Genomic DNA, 20,543 nt, shown 5'->3' on the forward strand with positions numbered 1-20,543 from the left:
CTACTCAAAACCACCTGTGGGTAGAGGCTGACTCAGAGCAAATCCATACAAATTGTTAATATGATATGTGTGTATCAGGTTTACTCGGACCATATCCTTCCACTTAGTCATTATAGGCCTTTGGATACCTTTATTGATATACCACAACTTAATCCTTTCTCAACCAGCCAGTGCATATCATAATGAGTGAGTAGTTTAAGTTCTACATTAGTCTTTTTTCCACAATGCATCCCACGAGAGTCCAGGACTGGAATAGTACCATGCTGGATCCAAGCCATATTGATTTAAACAGGTCTTTCTAAATATCTCAAATATGTCGGTGAGTAATTGAACATCAGTTTTTAAGTGTAGATCATGATAAATTCTTATAGCGTTTTTTTACCCAAACATAAAGAACATGTTTATAATCAGCATCAGTAGATTCTGTTAAGTCACTATGTATCAGATATAACACGCCTCCTCAGCTTTAGCTTCTTTTTTCATATGTTCAACACAAACTGAGGAACCGATCAGATCAGATCAGATCGTCTTGACTGTGCGTCGCCATTTTGTCGGAATCTGATTGGTCAATAGGACGGACATAGAAGGGACATAACTCGTAATAGCCACTGGTGGTGCTAAGATTGAGCATGGAAATTCCAGCCTGGTGCGGCACGGGTGGGAACTAGACTTTTATAGCCAGTTATGTCCCGTGCCTCGGGATCATGGTGAGTGCGTGAGTGATTTAAATGCCTATTTGCACAATTTGGAAGGGAAATCGAACAAAGGACTTTCTCGTGGCGAGACTGGGTTACCGTGTTGACCATAATTACTTCGGGGAACACAAGTATTTGTAATACTCATGAAACAAATACTGTTATTTAAGACGTGGTGGGGTAGCCTAGTGTTAAAGTGTTCGATCGTAACGCCGAAGACCCGGGTTAGTTTCTCCACATGGGTACAATGTGTGAAGCCCACTTCTGGTGTCCCTTGCTGGAATATTGCTAAAAGCGGCGTAAAACTATACTCACTCACTCACTCACTCACTCACTCACTCAATATTCAAGGAATAAGTAAAACCAACAAAAAATGTTTCGTCATTATATAAATGTATTAAAAAGAATTCCCTTCCAATCATAATGACAAAACTGTTGTCGATTCATGTCTAAGACATAGAGAATCTCACCCGAGTGTCTTTTGATATCACAGATATGAACGAGTATTGATATATTTGATACAACATCATTTGTCCAATTTTATCAGTGTGTAGACTGTAATAAGTAATTAGTGTAAAAAATACTGCTTACAGCTTCAGTAGCAGAGCCATGAGTGTTGTCATTTGAATCTGACGTCATGGTAACCAAATGACGTCACAATGGTCTGCAAAGCATCGCGATGCAATTTCATTGCAGCGATATCTACAATGTGGATATCGCTTGTGGGAGCCAGTTTTGGATGATAAATTCACAAATACCCACAACCTTGCAACGTATTAATCACATAAAGTCTTGGCTAAAAGGCAACACGAGACTATAGTACAGAAGGTGCGGTAGGTTATCTGCATCTCGTGATCAGTTGATGAAGACAAGGGTTGTAATGACGCTTTAGTACATAAAACATAATTCATTAACCATACTGTTTAAATGACAACTAATCTTTACGCATATTCTTGTGTAATATCATCAAATGCACTTTAAAAAAACATGAGAAACTGGTACCATTACTCAGACGAACATGAACAGACAAGAATACGCACACTCACACACACCCACATGAAAGTTTTAATTTGAAAGCAACATATATTGAGTACATGAAATAATATTTTGACACGCAGCAGACATATTACAAATAGAAGTATTCCACTTATTAACAGGGATGCTATCAATTTTGAATTAACAGTTTATATATCGAAACTGTAATCCAGTTATTACTCTAGATACAGTCCTACCGGTTTGTTAGGTCCCTGCTTACAATGCCATGTATTTTTCCAAGAACGGATTTCCGCAGTGCAAAATTCCCTGATTGTAATGGCACCAAGGTTATAATGCCAGTGCAAATGGTTTGTTTTTTTAACAAACGTTCCATGTACCTGGTTATATTGCCATTTTATTTTTCTGTGACCAAACATTTTCAATTTACTCAATCTTTTGGAGATAATTCTCTCTTCTAAATCAACAAATTAATTGCATTGATCTCAGGCGTTTTCATAACTTTGAATTAATTCAATGTTTGAATTAAGTCTGACTGTACTTGCAGTCGAACAAAATATTTCACTTTATGCTGATCATTAGAGCCAAAGGCAAACTTCGACAAACTTTTAAACTACCAATCAGACTGTATCACTCCCATACGAAATGCATTTTATGCAGCAGAAGAATGTTCATTCTAAAAACAAGAAAAGGTTCGCTTACATTGTATGCAAATTGGTATTAATGATTCTTTAGCAATGAAACAAGCCAAACGTCGTCGGTTTGGCGATACTGGATCTTATTACGACAATAGGGAGAGATGTAGCGTTCGATTTTGAATAAGATTCTTGAGTCGAAGCCTCAATCAGGTGTCACGTGCCATCTTCATTTGAGAAACAGTGTTAAGACCAGGGGCAGGTAGATAGACAGTAGAATGCTGTCGCGACCGCAACAACCAGACGCCTTGTCGTAGTCGTTACCGTTGTCCCAGCTGTACTTCCGTCCAAACAGAGTCGCAGACAACAACGGGAGATCCAGGGGATTCTTTGTGACGAGACTTCCATTCTTGAAACTCAACTGCGTCTGCGCTAAGGCGAGACTTCCGGTGTCTGACATCAGCACTTCCGGGAAGATGTAGGGTGTGCTGAATGTGCCCCGGATGTCAATGTTGGAGAAGATGGAGCTGGCATCAAGTGTTGGTGTACCACAGCTGGAATGGGATGAATTGGCACATTTAAGCATTGTACATATTTGAAGGTAATATTGCCCCTCGTATGTGTGAAGACCATCAAATGCGCCGAGAGCATACATGTCACCTTCATTAAGGTCGGCCGTGTACGTAGCGTGACAACAGAGAGCGTTGTGGCAGACCTTGATTTCGTCAGCGTGTGGATCTCGGAGGGATACAAAGTTAAACAGATCATTGAAAAGGAATGACTTAAACTCAAACTGATGCACGCTGAGCATCTTCGAGTCTGGTTTGGGTTGGTCCTCGACAGGACGGCGTGCAGCTTTATCCATAATCTCGATGTCTGCAATAAGGAGTTTACCGCCTCCAGTCCCGATAGTGTCATTGTAGTAGTATACCGCAGCGCCATCTGGCGTGTAAATACCACTGCCGTGAAACCTGTACCCGGGCCGATGGATGTTCGCGGCTAGGACGTTCACGCCCATCCCCATGGCGAATGCTGAGTGGAATTGCACTGCGGCCAGGAGGGGAAGGGCGTCTATCCACGCTGTAGGGAACACGATGTTGCCCACACTGAGGTCTTCAATGAGAGATATTGCTGGCTTCTCAAACATAATGTCAAAGCAGGTGAAGACGCCAAATCTGCCAAACGGCGTCTCAAACACGACGTTCTCTGCTTCAGTTGGTTCGTCAAACTGGTATTCAAAGAAGAGATGCTTTTTGTGGTACCTAGCGATGAGTGTACCGTTCGGGTCGAACACAATGTCCGTGTTGTATTGGTAGTGGCCATCGGAAGGGCAGTTGGGGTCGTTTCGGACAGAGCAGGGTTGTATATCACCGTAGTTGGCTACCAGGTACAGAGAGTTGTCACGGGCCATGCAGCTCAGACGTCGTTGGACTTCGACGTTGGGTATGTCTGCGGAGGTGGTACACGGGTTCCATGTCACGTGCCTCGGGTCTGGGATTGTTTCCATATACGGTCTTATTATTGCCCTTTTATACCCCATACCGTATATTCCATCTTCGGGTGTGACCAGAATATCAACACTCTGAAAGGAATAGAATATGGTACAATTTCATATTAATAGCGATCACAATCAAATGTCATTATTAATTGAATATTAACAGGTATGGTATTTTTTCAATTTATTTGATTGACACTGTCGTGCTTTGTTAGAATAACAACAGGATTGATCGCCACGAAAAGATAACGCTGCATATTACAGATGTGTATATTATTATCAGTGTATAGCTTCACAGTGACATTATCACATGTTGGGACCGCCTCCGTGGTCTAGTGGTAGAGCGTCCGACCGGAAGGTCCGGGGTTCGATCCCCGACCGCGTCATACCAAAAGACGTTTAAAGATGGTACTTGTTGTTACCCTGTCTGTTCAACTGCGGCATGGTATCTCAGTGAGTTTACACTATAAATCGACATCAGTCCGGACTAGTACAAGCAGCCACACAAACACACACACGTACATGCACGTCGCTATATAAGTGCAATAATCGTGGACGCGACGTTAAACCTCATTTCACTTCACCTATCACATGTTGGTCGGTGTGTCCTGTAGTTAGGTCAGCGCATACCCCTATCACTGTGGATTCAATTTCCCAACATGGAACGCAATACCACTGGTAAACATACTCATAGTTTTTGAAGAGGATTAACCTCAACTGACTGTTAACCTATCGCTGCTCATATTAAGCAAATATTGATGATACAAGAATGTAAATATGTCATACACTCAACACGTTTTTCATTAGCGTACACGTACTGACCAAAGTCCGATCGTGACGTCCCGGTACAGCTATTATAGTGAATATATGATGTGCCAAATAAAGGTCGTGTTTCTTTGCTTGGTTATCTTCACTGTAATTATATAAAGTTCCCCTTATCGATGAGTTTCCCATCATTTTTTAAACAGAAATAGTCACAAGCTGCACCTTAATAGACTCGATGCAGCCTTAAGTTGAAAGGTCATAACAGGTTAACCCTTGAAGATCCAGGTCAGAAGCAACTAATGGGATCGGTGTTCAGGCTCGCGGACTTGGCTGATGTATGTCATTGTATCCTCATTGCGTTGATCGATGCTCATGATGGCAATTTCTGGATTGTGTGGTTCAGACTCGATTATTTACAGACCGCCGCCATTTAACTGGAATATTGTTGAGTGCGACGTGCAACAACAAACAAACAAACATAACAGGTCTATGGACAATACAAGTTTTGATGTGACAAAATGTAATGAATATACAACAGCTGCCAAAACAATGTAACGCAATTCGGTGTTAGATGTATGGGTTTGTTTTCTTTGGGAGAGAAAATAATTACAATTCGGAGTATTTCTGCTACAAAATACCACTGGTCAATGGCACATGTTACATTTGTTTATCAGCAGTTTAATCGCTACGAAATGAATTTTGTCTGTTCAACAATGCTAATAGATAATGAATGTCTACAAAGGTAATGCATCTTTATTATTTAACGAAGGCTTACATTTAAAGTTATTTGTAGGTACAAATCATATTCTTGTAAGTTTGTCTTTATTGTAAGACCGCCTTCGTGGTCTAATGGTAGAGCGTCCGGGGAGTGGTAGGTCCGGGGTTCGATCCCCGGTCGCGTCATACCAAAAGACGTTGAAAGATAGTTCTAACCTTCTGGCGCTCGGCTTTAAGCGGCTAAAACAAGGACTGGTCAGGCCGGAGTCAGTCTACTGTGTCTGAGTGGGGTGCTCATGTTTAACTGCGTCACGGTATCTGCGGCACTGGCACTGGTACAAGCAGCCACACACACACACACACACGTGCATGCACGTCGCTGTGTAAGCGTTATTATCTTGGACGCGACGTTAAACCCCATTTCACCTCACCTTTATCGTAAGTCTCTATTAAATCTTTCGGAAATGATTAAGCATACCATCTTATAGACACACTAAGAAATGCTATAATATGATCCTTTATGCAACAACAGAGAAAAAACCTTTTTGGGTAATATATGTAAAGCAATTGTTGTGTTGGTGAGGGTTATGTTTGGAGTGGACAATATATTTCATCTCACTCTTTATTTAGTAGATATTTTACCCAAAGACTCAAACATGTATATATTCAAAGGTCTCAATCTTTATCTCAAAAATGTATCTACAGTAAACTACGGTTATACCGAACGATTGGCCACGAATTTGAGTTCGTAATAACCGTTGTTCGTTATATGCATTTTTACAGCATATATACAACAAAAGGCCGGGTCTAAAAATAGGTTTGTAATATCGATCAGTTCGTTATAAGCGTGTTCGTTATAAACGTAGTTTACTGTGGTACAAATGATGAAAATCTCTGCCTGTAAACAAAACTGTTTATTTTGTATTAATGTAATTTAATTTCAAACTGAATTATCGAGCGTACGTGGCATGAGCGATTTATTGCATACGCAGGCATCCGCAGAGGAGAACGAATCTGTGAGAATTAAATCAGATTAAAGATGAGTACCATTTTTCTTCTCGAGTTTTTATTACCGCTTAATACCACACGGTGTTTTATTCTGCTTGTCTGGGAATTGGTGTTTAAAAAAATGATCTTGTTACTCGGTACCCAGCTTAATGGAGGTCTTACAGTCAAGATTTTGTAGAACCACTCTGGTTCTTTCAGAGGAGTACAGCTTTCTGAATGTCAATTACTAAATGATCGTTGATGATATGCTCTACCCACAAAAAAACAGGGGAACATATGATTTTAATGCAACTATCGTTGAGGTGAACATTTTAAATACCGTGACGTTACAATCATTATAGCAGTTAGGTTAATATATTATCAGTTTGGCAAGGTATAGGTTCTAACAGGGAGTTTATATATATGTATTTCCCTGAGTTAAATAAGTGAAAGATATATAGATAAATATTCACAGCGTTGCCCAATACAGATTTTTACAGAAGCTGGGCTATTATTACTATGGTCAACAGCACGGAGGCATGTGCAAGTCAATGGCTTCTTATCAGCGCTAGAGAATGGCCGGTTGGCCACTGAAGCTTGACATTGTGAATGAGGTGCGGGATACTGCAGGCTGACCAGAGATGTATCGTATTCGATACGTGGCAGCTGGTCAGTGATTTGACTGGTTAAAATTAGAAGACTTTGGGTTAGTCGGGACTTGACCTTCGGACAGCGGCTAGGCAGGTTGGCTCTCTGACGCGGTCATGATTATTTCGGCTCTCGTGGCAGGCGCCCTATCCATTTTACTACGGAGACACAATTATCACAACCCATGCTGTACATGTACGTCTACATTATAAAGGAAATATTTCATAACATGTCATAAATACATCAATTTAGCCACGAAGTGTCTTACCTGTGAACGAGCGATTGCAGCTTGACGTTCGAATTCGGCCAGATTAGGCTCAACATAAGCCAGTGCTTGTTGCCTGGATACGACTGAAGTTGTGTTGGGAAGGTGCAGGGCATGTTCAAGAACTGCAGCTCGAAACGTCCTTGACTCTCCCAACTCCACACACAGCAACATCGTCAGCGTGATGTATATCCAGGTCGAAGCCATGCCTACAGGTTGTCAAATGGACGTTCTAATAACCGATTCCGAAATTAATTCTAGAAAATGATTTTCGTTGATGTCTTACTGTTGCTGAAGAGGCAGTTGAACGACAACGTCTTATCTTCATGGGAGCGTGCTAAATGCTGAAGAAGGTCACGTGTCATCACCTGACATGCGCGTGACGACACGTATTTTCGAGAACGCAAAAGCGGCGTCTCGTGAAGGAAGGCGTTATTCCTGGGTCAACAAGGAGAGAGCGCTTTGACCTGTCCTAGATAAGGTTGTGGTGGGGGCTGTGTCAGCCGAGAAACAACAGATCATGGGAACAGTAATTAGATATGTTTCTTTGAATCCCGGTATCATCTGTTGATTCTGCAGACGCTTTACATTGGTAACCAATCGCAAATGTTTATGTTACTGTTAAGACGATCCCTTGGTCGTTATATATATATATATATATATATATATATATATATATATATATATATATATATATATATATTTATAAATCATTTTGTTTCATGTAGCAGCTTGACGACATCAATCACCAGAACCAAAGCATTTAGTTATTTATAAGTCAAATGAAATGTTACAAGACCAGGCAAAAATACTAAATTAATTATATTGCTGATAAATGCAGGTATTAAAAGAAAATAGAAAAACGAATTAATTGTAAACACCGATCGAGAATTTTCACACGATCAATTTCACAAAAAATTGTTCACATCGTTAACTCCAAGACAAAACAGTGAAACAACAGTGACCAAATCAACACTTTGTAAAATGTTTTGGAGGTAATAATTATAATAAGGTGTCTATTCACTGCAAACTTACATCCCTTGACCAATATTTAAATCATGTTCAATGTGGTAAGCATTTATATATATCGGGTTTAAACCAATTTAGGCAATTCATTAGCCATTACTAATGATGGTAGTTTTGGGTTAGGCTCATACTCATAGTTATGTTAGTAGACTAACCCTTAGTCTATATAATTTTGATAGAAACCAAAAACGCCAATAAATTGAAAAAGAGCTACACTGAGATGAGAGATTCAGCTTTTAGAAAATTTTACACTTGCTTCATGTTTTAGGGCTATACCATTTCAGTAAGGGGAAGGCAGAAAGGAAACTAAAAAGCTTGAGATTCTGTGAGGCAGACTAGTGTTTTAATAGTATTCTGTTAAACTTGCTCTTTCAGTGAAAAATTGAAAAATGGATTTATACTGGAGAAAATTTACAATATGTTCGCCACTACAAATAATGTTCAAAACTGTTTGACTGCCATATACATACAATGCCAGAAAGTGGTCACATGTAACAAATGTTATATTTGGAATAACACTGGTAGTCAACTGGTAGTCTGGATCACATACTTTGTGTACCCCTCTGACAAGTTTAAATTGGCAGGGCTCCCATGGCCAGTTGTCGGACTTTCATTTTTGTTTAAGCCTCGGTGGCTGAATGTGTTAAGCGCGACTCACACGGGTCGGCCCGTCGTAACGACATGCCGATTTCCATACAATGTACAACATGTTCGCTGATTGTAACAAATATCGACTAATCGATTTGCTGCCACTCACACGATTCGATCTGCCGATTCAGTGTCGATCTCATGATATCTCACGATAATTTGTTTCCATGGTATCAAAATGTCTGAAGCAGACGTGGCAGCAGGCATCTGCTGCGCGATATTGTGTGAGGAAGACGGCAATGCCAAATCGAAGAAAGAGAGAAGTTGTTGGACGAAAGATTGGATTCTCCGTCGCAACATGCAGGGAGTGTACAACAATCTGGTTAAAGAACTAGAAATTGAGGATGAACAGTCGTATTACAATTTTTTTCGCATGGGAAAAGAAAGTTTTGACCATCTGTTATTAAAAGTCCAGCCAAAGATAAAAAAGAAGGACACTAACATGCGGGAATTCCTTCCAGCCGGATTGAAGTTGGCAGTTACACTTCGTTTTCTGTCTAGCGGTTAGTATATTTTGGTATACAAATATCTGAAATGATTTAATTATTTTTTTGATTATTGCAAAACACGTATTTAACAATCACGGACGCTGGAAATGTCACGGAAAAATACCTCCAAACGTGTAAATCGAATCCTGAAGGTGTGTACTGATCAACCAAGAAGATCACTGCATTGAACACGCGACCTTGCCCTCCAACCGTAAACACTTCCTACTTCCGTGGTTCGTGAAATGTTTGAATAGAAACCGGGAAAATATACAAACTTCAGGCCTAAAACCTGAATTAATTTTAAAAAGGGGAATTTGTTTTATGGCACATATGAATTATGAATAATCATATTACCTTTCCCTCCTCCCTCATAGTTCTGTTATAGTCCCAAATATTTCATTTTGAATTGGATTTTCAGCGTACATCGACAATAGCAATACATGTATAAGTTTTTTATCAATGTGTTTATTATTTGATGAGTCTTACTGAATACTACTAATGATACTGGTGAATTTTTGTACAGTTATTGTATTTTTTCTTTGCATTTTCGGCGGAGGTGACAACTTCCAGTCTCCGTCTTACCTGTACAGAGTGCCATCCAACACCATATGCACATTCGTCCCAGAGGAGTCGTCGCTAACAACTGGAGGGATGATGTAAATCCGGCTGGGGTCCATGCAGGTAGCACAAGAACTGTAAGTCCCCATGGTCCCCAGCGCGGTGATCAACCTTCAGTTGGTGGCGATCTATAGCCTGTTTTTATAATGTTGTCAAATGCTTCTGTTAGTTATCTCTTTTAACATATTCAAACTAGTTTTACGACAATCTGTGATATGCTAGTTTTTATACTGCCCTTCGTCGGCAGAATTTTGTACTACTTAATATATATTGTTAATGTCAATTTTGTTTCGTCACGATATGGCTGAAATATTGCCGATGTGACGTTAAGCTTTAACTCACTCACTCACTCGTCCCAGAGGTCTGTCAAGGCATTTATGAAGCTCTCCATGTACCCATGTAAATAAACCATACTCACAACACACTCATGTTAACAACAGTTCTCCCCAATTGACTACCCCTACCTCAGCAAAAGAAAATGGTTTGACAGCGATACAATGAATAGCTTTATCCCCAGCATTTTTGCTCTGGTTATAAAAATAAAAATATTCACATTGGTTTGAACAAGCTTTATTAATGTATTTAATTAATATAGATTTGTTACAACAAATTAAATAGAATAAATTATATGAGTAACAATTTGTAATAGGAATACATTTATATTTACAATGAGCTTGAAAATATCACAGACTTCTGAATAATTTCTAGAGGCATTTAGAGTGAGTGAGTTGGTATAACGCCGCTTTTAACAGTATTCCAGTTATGTCAGGGCATATCAGCTTAATGTGGGAGGAACACCCGAAGTGATGCAGGTCTCAGACGTTTACCACTCGGTGAAACTCAAGAGCACGGGTATGGTGCTGACAAACCTAGAAACCTAATCGGAGTGAACCAGGATTCGAACCTACAAGCACAGGTATGGTGCTGACAAACCTAGAAACATAAGCAGAGGGAACCGGGATTCAAACCCACAATCATAGGTTTCTGGCGTGCATATTTATTTAGTTTACAATTTTTTCTAATGAATTGAAAACTCGATTGGTACAGAAAAAGTACAACAGGCCACATTTACCTATTTTGTGCCAAGCCATACAAATGTAAACTGTCTGATATTTTCAATTTTGCCCCGAGGACAGCTCGAGTGAATGATACCAAATCATTGTGAATAAATCAATGGTTATAAACATTGATGTACTTTGATAGTAATTATCAGTAGCTAGGTGTCAACTAATCTAATTATTCACTTAATGAATACATAGATTGATGTTTATTTAGAGCAGCGATTAAAGCAATTTGTTTCACATAACACAAGACTTTATAGTTACCATACAATAAATAAAGAACTCATTACTATCAGACATGCGCATTATAAGCATTAGACTGCTCATAGTGCTACAGGCACTACCATCCAGGTCCAAAGGATCAGAGACTTACTGAGCTGCTGTGGGGAACGAAAGGAAACTGAATTTTCCACTTCTTTCAATATGCAGAGTCTATAAGTAAAGATTGTGACAAATATAACATAGCATTGGCCTAGCCTGGCAAAGCAATGACAGTAAGTACTTTGAAAATCAATGCTTTATGCTTCAGAAGTGATTTTTGTAAAACACGGGTGTAAGACGTGATTAAATATAGAAATATACCTATACACCTCTTTCCCATTCATCCCAATTTCAAATCAACAGGCAACAATATAGCATTATTTGAACCAGTTAAAAGTATGTGTCACAATCACATTTACGTGAGTCTAAAATTCTAGGTACACCAAATGTTTGTGATCAGATATTTCAATAAAACAACTATTCAATAGTATAAATGAAAATATGAATACAATAATTCAGTTTTCTAGCATATCTCTCATGATTTTAGAATTAGAATTTATGGTTCATTAAGTTCTTCCTGTTGACGCTGAAAATTATACACAAGTTGCTGCATTTCCAATTTGAGCTGTCTTAGCAGCCTCTTGTCGGTAATTTCATCCATTTCTTCTCCTACGAGTAAGTGTAAGAGAAATTGTTTGTTTCTTCCAGGATTGTCCTCTGTGGGATTATTGACGAGAGCGCTCAGAGAAGACACAACAGCCTCTCTGAATCTATCTTGGGGGTTCAGTTTTGATGTTGTCTTTCACAAGGGTTGATTAGACGGAGCAAGGGCAGCAGTTGTTTCCTTTTCAGATGGTGTATTGTTGTCTTCTATGGCCAGTTGAACTTCATCCTGGCTTTCTTCAACTAGCCTATTTGAGGATTCCAGAAATAGCATAAAAAATATTTCTTAAACATAAATATATCTCATCATTTTAACAACCATTTTCTTTTTCACTAATTTTGCAGGTGCCAAGCACTCAAGATGAATGGAAAAGCATCGTGACTGACTTTGAAGACAAGTGGCAATTTCCAAACATTTTAGGTGCAATGGATGGAAAACATTTTGCAGTGACTGCTTCAGCTCATAGTGGTTCCCATTTTACAACTACATTATAATGCTTGCTCTAGTTGAGGTCAACAATAAATGAACATTTGTAGATGTTGGTGCCAATGGGAGAGCTGGAGATGTAGGGATCTTTGCAAATTCAGATCTGTTGAGGTGTATTGAGGCTAATACAGTTAATATACCATCACCAAAGCCTCTTCCAGGAAGACAAGAGGACACACCACATGTTATTGTGGGTGATGAAGCTTTTCCACTGAAAACATATCTTATGAAGCCATTTCCCCAACGTGACCTACCAGAACACAAAAGAATCTTCAATTGCAGGTTGTCCAGAGCAAGGAAATTGTCTGAAAATGCCTTTGGCATTCTCATCACAGGATTCCAGGTATTTCAGAAGCCAATGAGACAAAAACCTGACAATGCTGTCAAAACTATTATGGCTGCAGTGGTCTTACACAATTTCCTGCGTACCAAGAGAGATCAAGTTTACAGTACACATTCTGATGTTTAACCTGACACCACACAAGTTAGTCAGGCAATGCGTTTATCAAGACAAGGGGGGAACTTTTCCTCATCATCAGCCAGAGACGTCAGGGATGAATTTACTGACTATTTCATGACAAATGGACAAGTTGACTGGCAATGGGACAAAATTTAACCTTGAATGGTACATTGAGCTGTGCCAGTATGGGACATACATTGAGCCTATGTCAGTATGGTCAATTGACCTGTGTCTGTATGGTAAATTGACCTGTGTAAGTATGGTGCATTGAGCTTTGTCAGTGAGTACACGTACAATCAAGAATGTGGTATGTAGCTGAGTCTACATAATGATAATTGTAAATAACCACCTTTGTGTAAATTGTGGAACCTAATTAACAATACTGTAATCATTTTGAAATATATGCATGTTTTCATTCCATAAAACAAGTTGTTTAAGTATTAAATCTTAAATATTGACTATTACGAAGTTAATTGGTTCCTTCAAATAATTCTAGAATGTGTTGGAACTCAAAATTAGGTATTAATAACTTAAACATCATAAACCACATGTTCCTGTGTTGTGAAGTTGTTGACAGCTACACGTTGTCTCATATGAGGACGCGAGAAAGGATCCAAGGTCTCAAAGTGATCCCATACAGGCATGTACACAGCGTAGTTGCGGAGCCACTTGTCTTGCTTGCCAGATGTTTCTTGAGTTCCCTTGAGTAGGATGTGCGAATATTCGCAATCGTTGATGTCACTTGATCATCTAAAAGAGATCAAACCTACCTTACTTTAATCATAGACCAGAATATGATTACCAGGTAATGAAACTTCCATGTAGTGCCTATGTAGTATGTGTAAAGCGGATAGTTTCCACATATTAGTTCTTAGTCTTAGTGAATATTACATAATAATCTCAACAGAAATTATTATATATTAATCATTTGATTAATAAAATGGTATGTTTTGAAAACATCCCTTATGGTATGTGAAATGTACATGTCTATGTACCTATCATCCCTCATGGAATACTTATGGAAAAGTTCACATAATTTATTTCAGTAGATTCTTAATAATATTATCATAAAAGCAACTGTTACATAAAAACCATTATTTAAGGAAACATGACATGCAGAACCGTATCAGTATTATTATTGTTGTTGTTTCGACAATTTTTAACAATTCCGGGAGTAGAATGATAGTGTCTAGATAGTATATGCATATCTTGCCATGATGGGGTAGGATACCATTTAAGCCGATGCAGACCCTGGGCTATGTAGAAATCTGTACGGGAAATTGGACAAATCGGAAAGTTGAATAAACAAGGGGGGCGGGGTTCTGCCCACACACACCCGATTTACAGAGACAGCTAGACATATTGCTTTGCGTACATATTTCCTCCGCCTATCATAGTATAGGTAGATAGGAAGCTCATATTTGGAATAGTGCATTTAGGGAAATTATTATCGAACATGTTATTCTTTCATGCTACCAGGTGTAAGTGCTCTCATTCGCAGCATCACAAATGTCAACAAATTTGATAATAGTGACACTCACTCGTTAGTGACTTTTCCGGGAATGCCAAGCAGATCGCCGTTAATGCAGCGTTCCTCTAATCTCTTTTGGAATAATCATTGCTTGAAACATTCCATAAGCTTTCGTGACTGAGATAGTGAGCCACAAAACGTTCGGTTTCCTCTCTTGAGAAGTCGAGGCATGGTTTCTTCGCAGCCGACGAAGCCATGTTTCCCGCTTGTGTGTAAACAAATATCACGTGACATCAAAACGCAACTTGATTGGCCGCACCACATCCAACTTGCCGATTAGCTAGAACAGACTCTACGCACTCGCGACACAATCGATGCGGGTTCGAGCGACCGATTCGTCCCTTTTGTCAAATGCGACCAATCACTCAGACGATACGACTCGATCGAATTCGGCATGTCGATTCGACAGGCCGACCCGTGTGAGTCCGCCTTTAGATCGCTAACTTTGTGTGCTGGCAATCAGGTGCCTCACTCTGGCAGTATGGGAACCATGCCAATTTACACTTGTCAGGGGGTTACACAAAGTATATGATCTAGACTACCAGTTGTCGGACTTTCATTTTTGTGGAAGCCCCGGTGGCTGAGTGGGTTAGATCGCTGACTTTGTTTGCTGGCGATTGGTGCCTCACTCTGGCAGTGTGGGTTTGAATCCCGGAGAAACTGTACTTTGCAAAGAAAGTGTTATCCGAAATATAACATTTGTTATGTTTGACTGCCACTTCAGATTATTAAAAGGAGATATAATATGCGTCAATAACCTCCTCAAAATCTAACGTAGCAAGGTAAAATGGTTCCTCATACCTTTTTGCGAACAATATGATGGGTAAAATTTTAAACTTTATAATTAGTTTGTTTTAATAAGTAGTGAACATATTGCAAAGTTGTACCCGTGCCAATATATACTTGTCAGAGTGGTACACGAAGCTTGTGAGTACCATTTGTCAAACTTCCATTTTTGTCCCAGATGGGACTCAACTCCAAAAATTACAGGGGTTTGCACTTTACAGAGAGAGTTTTATCCCAAATGTGACATTTGTTACTTTGTACTTATTTATGTTTTAAATAATCCATGCCATCAAAGTTAAAAGAAATAGGGGTATTTACATGAAAGGAAAACCAAGATGAAACTATTTCTATATACACCCCCTACACTATATCATTCTAACCCACTCTTGTCTAAGGTCCTTTTTAGGACTTGTGGTAATGTGACCACTTCAACTCCCGGAATCTGGGCTATTCCCAAAAAAAACATATATGAACCCGAGGGCAATTTCCTCTACGTCTCCTCTTTTTATCTATTTTGTCTCTGGCCACTTGCATATTCCCTTGTTATGTTACTTTAATTGTTTTGTTCTAGTACTCCGACCCTCGACCTACTACCGTCACCCCTGGTTATCAGTGGCCCATGTTTCCTGTGCTCTTCAACTTCTACATCGCCTGCCCTCAATATATCTTCCCATGTGTTATACCTATATCTTACTGTTTTAGCCCCTCATATTGCCTACTTATATAATGACTGTAGATGAGTTGCTAATTACCATTATTTTATGCCTCTCATACGACCCCCGTTCTGACGAAGAGTGTGTCCCCACAAGCCTATCATGTGTCCCCACAAGCCTATCATGTGCCCCCACACTCTAAGATGGTGCCAATCTTGTTATAATACCTGGTATACATTCCCTCTTATTTCTATGACTTATTGATTTATCTTCCCTTTAATTATCTAAATATGTATTACACTTTCATGCCTATAATACGACCCCTGATCTGGCGAAGAGTGTGTCCCCACACTCTAAGATGGTGTGACGCAGGGATCCGGGCCTTGTTTTGAACGTTTAGTAAATATACAAGATAATTTTGATTATTATTCCTATAATTAGTCTTGCAACAAGTGGATTTGGTTGACCGCAATCTAACATACACAAAGGGATACATTCCAATACATACATTGATATAATCCCGGAAGTCCGGTTTCATAGTACAATACTCTTGGACTAACAATTACCTATAATTCGATAATACAACACGCAAGTTTGCTAACTAAATACTTTCAGGAGTAACCTACCTGCAATGTTTTCAGACCTGTCGGGGATCATAACTTTATCGAACCCACCAATGACAGTTTGTCAAATGTTACCTTCCACGTATTCTTGATACCGTGAATAACCTGCCAGGGACAATTTAACAAGTGTAAAATGATTCGTAGAAGCACAAGTAGCATGGACAAGTTCAAAAGGGTCACACCCCTTACGTAAACATTGATAATTCTCAGGCAACAATCTTCACTCAAAGGTATCCCAGTGGATATTTGTATAATCGCGAAAATATATTATGTCTATATTCATGTATGCGACATGTTGAGACCCTGAGCCAAGGATCGTTCTCATAGGAATAGCCAGTCAACATATGACTGTCACAATCGTTGTTGTTTCTGTCTGTTAATATGTATTTTGTTGTTGTTGTTTTGTTTTTAGGAATATCAACACCAAGGGCTTAACTTGGATTTACTCTTGTATGGGTGACTTGTGGAAGTGAGCTTTCACTACTGGTGATATGGCGTTTTGGATTGGCCGAGTTATTTTTCCGTGTATCGGGTTCTGTCTTATAAGGGACCATGACATGTCATGCTGTTATTTAAGGTGTACGTACCCAATAAGCAACACAACCTGGTCGGCAATTATTTCAGATCTCTCTCGTTGGGACTAAGGTGGTATAGTTGGCTATTGTACCTGTCGGTTCGTTAGTCAGCTTGTCTGTAGTTTATGTGTGTTATCTACCGGTGTAGTAGTCAGTTTGTCTGGTGTCCTCATGTTGTGTCGTAATGGTAACGTCAATAACGCCCATGATATGTACAACAGAACTGACTGTTACCCCTGCAGAAGATGGCTATTTGATTCGGGCAATAAAATTCACTTCCGTTATCAAGTAACGTGGCGGCAGGCACCTCTCGATATCCTGATGGTATGTTAATAAGTGTCAATTTTCCTTGACAAGATTCCATCTCGTCAGTCTATGTTCACCTACTCAAGTGAATCATTATATTCATTTCTTTCTTCGATAAGAAACCATCTCGTCGTCAATATTTCCTCGGCAAGAAACCATCTTGTCGGCATTACTTCCTCGACAAGAAACCATCTCGTCGGCATTATTTCCTCGACAAGAACCATCTCGTCAGCATTATCTCCTCGACAAGAACCATCTCGTCAGCATTATCTCCTCGACAAGAACCGTCTCGTCAGCATTATCTCCTCGACAAGAACCATCTCGTCAGCATTATCTCCTCGACAAGAACCATCTCGTCAGCATTATCTCCTCGACAAGAACCATCTCGTCAGCATTATCTCCTCGACAAGAAACCATCTCGTCGGCATTATCTCCTCGACAAGAAACCATCTCGTCGGCATTATCACCTCGACAAGAAACCATCTCGTCAGCATTACTTCCTCGACAAGAAACCATCTCGTCGTCAATATTTCCTCGACAAGAAACCATCTTGTCGGCATTACTTCCTCGACAAGAAACCATCTCGTCAGCATTACTTCGTCGACAAAAAACCATCTCGTCGGCATTATCTCATCGACAAGAAACCATCTCGTCGGCGTTATGTCCTCGACAAGAAACCATCTCGTCGGCAATATCTCATCGACAAGAAACCATCTCGTCGGCGTTATCTCATCGACAAGAAACCATCTCGTCGGCATTATCTCCTCGACAAGAAACCATCTCGTCGGCAATATCTTCTTCATTAAAATCGATCAATGTATGTACGTCTTTACATGAACACCCCTTTGGTGCCTTCTCCCGGTTTTGATGTGTGCCTGCCACCATTCTAGGTATGTGTCGTGTGTGTCAGATACTAAAGATATGATTGCTTAAATGGAATCTCGGTAGTTTTTGTTGTTGTACTATTCTCTCCTGAAATCCTAGACCACCATGAGATCCTTTCAAAACTACCGTAATTGACACATAGGTTGGTGACATATCACCAGTGGGGACAGGGTGTTTGGGGCTATAAAAACAAATTATTTCACTACATCCGGTCAAATAACGAAGCCATCGATATCAATTGCATTTGTTTCCATGCCAATCATTTTAAACAATAAATACCCCTGCATCCTTATCAACCGTTGAGTGAGTGAGTGAGTATGGTTTAAAAACAATATTCCAGCAATATCACGGCGGGGGACACCAAAAATCGGCTTCACACATTGTACCCATGTCAGGAATCGAACCCGGGTCTTCAGCTTTACGAAAGGCCCAACCGTTGACATTTTATGTATAGTAATATCATCAAATATGTTATATCGATTGGTTTTTTTTGTCTACAGGAATGTAAATTATGTATGTCTGTATATATGTATATATGAATCATAATGTTTTATCTTTACAAAATTGCGTCAGTCCCATAATGGTATGTTTCTGCAATAAATAATATCTTATCTATCTATGTTCTGCAGATTAAAAAAGATATTGGTTCGCTTGTAGCTCAACCATTTGGAATTTCGTTCATTGGGCGTAACACAATTGCCTTTTTAATGCTTTTCAAAGCAGGAATCACATATTACAAAGTATAACTCTTTTATCATGAAACGTTTATCAAGTCAGTTTTGTACGAAAATATCAAAGGTACCACAGTAAACATTTATGAATAATATAAACAAAAATTAAATGTTTTTCATTCACGATTCAAGTAGGTTTTTTTGTGTGTTTTGAGGGTTGTTTTTTTTGTTTGTTTGTTGTTTTTGTTTTTACATGAAGAAGAACTAATAAACTGGATTCAACATTTGACATAATAAGAAATATCTTAATAGTCCTGCAACGGTGTTCATACCCCTGCAGGTGCTATGGGCATCATGTTTCTGCCCAGTGCTACTATTGATGCTCGTGGTCTTGTTTATATAAAGGCGAGAATTTCAGTTAAAACGAACTATAAAGGAATATTTGTATTTTGGTTTTCCTTACATGTAAATACCACAATGCTACTAAATTACTAGTCTGCCTCACAGAACCTGAACCTTATTTTTCTTCCGCCTAGCCCTTACTGTAACGATATAGCCCCCAAAAAGAAGCAAGTCTACAATTTTCTTTTTCAATTTAATGGAGTTATTTGTTTCTATCTGGCCGGGAGAGGTTAGACTTGTGTCACAACGTGTGCTGTGAGCAACTTTCTGCTCTATTTGTAAAAATCCCTGTTGTGGTTTTCATTGGATTATGACTCATTCTGAGGACAGTAAAATGTTGACTGTGTATGTGTCTCTAGGGCTATAGGTAGGTGAGTGTGTCTTGTGATGTTTGGGCACGAAGGTACTGGCTCAAATTAACAACATTTACCGGTGGGAGTGAAGATTGTCGCGAATTAGTGGCTAGTCCACCTGTTCACTCAGTAAGTGAATTGCATGGTTACTTTTGACTCAAACTGAGGGGACCCGGCCGCGTAAGCCGTGTTCTAAATAACTTTAGCAAGTGTAGAATATCGTCTAGTAATCACAAATATTTTAACATTCTGAGATGCATTTCCAAGAACAAGATTCCTGATAAAATCATCCTTGTTTCGACCAATTATAGCCGCTGGATGTCTGGCCACTTGTAAGAAGTAAGCAAATGGCTCAAACATTTGTTGTTTTCGGTCAATAAGGTCATTGGCACTATTTAGCGCAATGATTGAGTTCGGGGAATTTCACTGGGAAATGTTTTCTTCAAGATTGCTGGGAGCAATTATCCATCAATTACCTCGCCAAGCCGTGCGAGGCCGGTGATGATCCCATTCACTGAGGGCCTGAAATGTAATGTGTACTGGCACCATGAGACTGGTATGCTACCGTAGGGGATTGCCTAAAAGTCAGGCCTAGAAAAGTCGGGCCGGGCCAACGGGTAATGCTAAAAATGTATTGCAGAATAATAAAACGAAACGTGCATATCTAGGCAGATCTCAATTGTCCAGAAACGTATAGTTTTGCTCATTTAATTGAGTTTGAATCAAAATGCATCTTCACTTACTTACTTACTTTGGAGATTTAATGTGTTTCCGAAAGGGGCGAAAGTGGTCTGTGAAACCCAAGAGGGGGGTTTAGGGGTTGCTTATATAGTATGTTTTTTATTT

The 20,543-nt window shown here is 39.4% G+C and overlaps 1 protein-coding gene and 1 pseudogene across 1 annotated transcript; both read right to left on the reverse strand.

Annotated features, from left to right (window-relative positions):
* Positions 1-2,478: 2,478 nt before the first annotated feature.
* LOC139470863 (pantetheinase-like) lies at positions 2,479-7,407 on the reverse strand. Its single transcript, XM_071253184.1, has 2 exons — positions 7,204-7,407; positions 2,479-3,905 (listed from the first exon to the last, which is right to left on the reverse strand). The coding sequence occupies exons 1-2, from the start codon at positions 7,405-7,407 to the stop codon at positions 2,553-2,555; spliced, it is 1,557 nt and encodes a 518-aa protein (XP_071109285.1). The 3' UTR covers positions 2,479-2,552.
* A 4,451-nt stretch (positions 7,408-11,858) lies between these two features.
* LOC139470720 (uncharacterized) lies at positions 11,859-14,640 on the reverse strand (annotated as a pseudogene).
* Between the last annotated feature and the right edge of the window lie 5,903 nt (positions 14,641-20,543).

The sequence above is a fragment of the Haliotis cracherodii genome, unplaced genomic scaffold (genome assembly GCF_022045235.1).
Source record: "Haliotis cracherodii isolate W230 unplaced genomic scaffold, xgHalCrac1.p SCAF_21, whole genome shotgun sequence".
Taxonomy (NCBI): Eukaryota; Metazoa; Mollusca; class Gastropoda; order Lepetellida; family Haliotidae; genus Haliotis; species Haliotis cracherodii.